General features: G+C 37.7%; 1 protein-coding gene across 1 annotated transcript; it reads left to right on the top strand.

Annotated features, from left to right (window-relative positions):
* Positions 1–641: 641 nt before the first annotated feature.
* Positions 642–1,873, top strand: LOC136839953 (protein FAM133-like). Its single transcript, XM_067106227.1, has 3 exons — positions 642–1,110; positions 1,271–1,558; positions 1,605–1,873. The coding sequence occupies exons 1-3, from the start codon at positions 642–644 to the stop codon at positions 1,871–1,873; spliced, it is 1,026 nt and encodes a 341-aa protein (XP_066962328.1).
* Positions 1,874–2,993: the final 1,120 nt, after the last annotated feature.

Here is a 2,993-nt window from a genome sequence, read left to right on the forward strand (position 1 = left end):
ATGATGCTCCTAAATTTGTATAAGGTTCACGATAATGTATCAGTGGTAGAATGCGAGACTTTAGAAAAGATGAAGAATGAGGGAGAAGTGAGCTGAGTGGGAGAGAATGGAGGAGAGGGGAGATAATTGGTTGTAGAAGAAATACGGAAACTAAGGGGAAGCTTTCTATGACTAAGAAGAAGAAGAAGAAGAAGAAGGAGGAGGAGAAGAAGAAGAAGAAGAATGATACGAAAAGCAAATTTCATACCAGGCAGAAGAAGAAGAAGAAGAAGAAGAAGAAGAAGAAGAAGAAGAATGATACGAAAAGTAAGAGTCATACCAGACAGAAGAAGAAGAAGAAGAAGAAGAAGAAGAAGAAAGAAGAAAGAAGAAGAAGAAAATGATACGAAAAGTAAGAGTCATACCAGACAGAAGAAGAAGAAGAATGACATGAAAAGCAAAAGTCATACCAAACAGAAGAAGAAGAAGAAGAAGGAAGAAGAAGAAGAAGAAGAAGAAAGAAGAAGAAGAAGAATGATACGAAAAGTAAAGTCATACCAGACAGAAGAAGAAGAAGAAGAAGAAGAAAGAAGAAGAAGAAGAAGAAGAAGAATGATACGAAAAGTAAGAGTCATACCAGACAGAAGAAGAAGAAGAATGACATGAAAAGCAAAGTCATACCAAACAGAAGAAAGAAGAAGAAGAAGAAGAAGAAGAAGAAGAAGAAGAAGAATGATACGAAAAGTAAGAGTCATACCAGACAGAAGAAGAAGAAGAATGACATGAAAAGCAAAAGTCATACCAAACAGAAGAAGAAGAAGAAGAAGAAGAAGAAGAAGAAGAAGAAGAAGAAGAAGAAGAATGATACGAAAAGTAAGAGTCATACCAGACAGAAGAAGAAGAAGAAGAAGAAGAAGAAGAAGAAGAAGAAGAAGAAGAAGAATGATACGAAAAGTAAGAGTCATACCAGACAGAAGAAGAAGAAGAATGACATGAAAAGCAAAAGTCATACCAAACAGAAGAAGAAGAAGAAGAAGAAGAAGAAGAAGAAGAAGAAGAATGATACGAAAAGTAAGAGTCATACCAGACAGAAGAAGAAGAAGAAGAAGAAGAAGAAGAATGATACGAAAAGTAAGAGTCATACCAGACAGAAGAAGAAGAAGAATGACATGAAAAGCAAAAGTCATACCAAACAGAAGAAGAAGAAGAAGAAGAAGAAGAAGAAGAAGAATGATAAAGATACCAGAAGAAGAAGAAGAATGACATGAAAAGCAAAAGTCATACCAAACAGAAGAAGAAGAAGAAGAAGAAGAAGAAGAAGAAAGAAGAAGAAGAAGAATGATGAAGAAAAGTAAGAGTCATACCAGACAGAAGAAGAAGAAGAATGACATGAAAAGCAAAAGTCATACCAAACAGAAGAAGAAGAAGAAGAAGAAGAAGAAGAAGAAGAATGATACGAAAAGTAAGAGTCATACCAGACAGAAGAAGAAGAAGAATGACATGAAAAGCAAAAGTCATACCAAACAGAAGAAGAAGAAGAAGAAGAAGAAGAAGAAGAAGAAGAAGAATGATACGAAAAGTAAGAGTCATACCAGACAGAAGAAGAAGAAGAATGACATGAAAAGCAAAAGTCATTTTTTTTGAGAAGAAGAAGAAGAAGAAGAAGAAGAAGAAGAAGAAGAATGATACGAAAAGTAAGAGTCATACCAGACAGAAGAAGAAGAAGAATGACATGAAAAGCAAAAGTCACACCAAACAGAAGAAGAAGAAGAAGAAGAAGAAGAAGAAGAAGAAGAAGAAGAAGAAGAAGAATGATACTTCATACCAAGCGGCAGAAGAAGAAGAAGAAGAAGAAGAAGAAGAAGAAGAAGAAGAAGAAGAAGAAGAAGAATGACATGAAAAGCAAAAGTCATACCAAACAGGAGAAGAAGAGGACGAATGATACGAAAAGTAAGTCATGCCAGACAGAAGAAGAAGAAGAAGAAGAAGAAGAATGACAGGGAGAATTAGAAGAATGATATGGAAAGCCAAAGTCATACCAAACAGAAGGAGAAGAAGGATAAGAATAAGAGTGGAAAGAAGAAGAATGATACGAAGAGTCATACCAGACAGAAGAAGAAGAAGAAGAAGAAGAAGAAGAAAGAAGAAGAAGAAGAAGAAGTAGAATGATATGAAAAACAAAAGTCATACCAGACAGAAGAAGAAGAAGAAGAAGAAGAAGAAGAAGAAGAAGAAGAAGGCGAGGAAAGAAGACTGATGATATATATCACTGAGGAAGAACTACCGATCACGACCGAAACTGCTCAGCAGATGTTATTCCGATTAATCCCAGTTACGCTACGCACGACTTCATTCTTTGTGTCGGGATCTTGATTTACTTAGTGCAAGATGGCGGGAGGAATAGTTTTTTTTTTTTTTTTGGGGGTTGAAAAGGCGGGGGCGGGGGCGGGGTGGGGTTAGAAAGCGTTCGAGGAGAAGCGAAAGGAGCAGAAGTTTCCCGAGTCACTGAACGAAAGTTCTTCCAGTAGAATCAAAAGAGGTAATCATAAGAGTCAGAATCTGGTGACAAGAATCAGCAGAGGAAGCTAAGAGTCAGCAATGGGCGCCAAAAATAAACAGTGAGTCAGCGGCAGATGCAGAGTTCAGCAGATTATGTCAAGAATCAGCAGCAGAAGCCAAAAATCTACAGATCGAGTCCGCAGTAGATGCTGAGAGTCAGCTGTAGATTGCAAGAATCAGCAATAGACGCCAAAAGTCAACAGTCAGCAGCGGCTGCTTAAATTCAACGGTAGTTCCCAAGAGTCAGCAGCAGATGCTGACAGTCAACATCTAATGCCAAGAATCAGCAGAGGATACCAAGAATCAGCAGCAGACGCCAAAAATTAACAGGGAGATTCAGCATCGGATGCTGAGACTCGGCAATAGATGCAAAGTCAGCAGCAAATACCAGGATGCATGAGGGGAAAGCAGAAATGAGTATAGTGTCATCACTGATGGTAAAAAAACAATATTGA

This window comes from Macrobrachium rosenbergii, chromosome 7 (genome assembly GCF_040412425.1).
Source record: "Macrobrachium rosenbergii isolate ZJJX-2024 chromosome 7, ASM4041242v1, whole genome shotgun sequence".
NCBI classification, from domain to species: Eukaryota; Metazoa; Arthropoda; class Malacostraca; order Decapoda; family Palaemonidae; genus Macrobrachium; species Macrobrachium rosenbergii.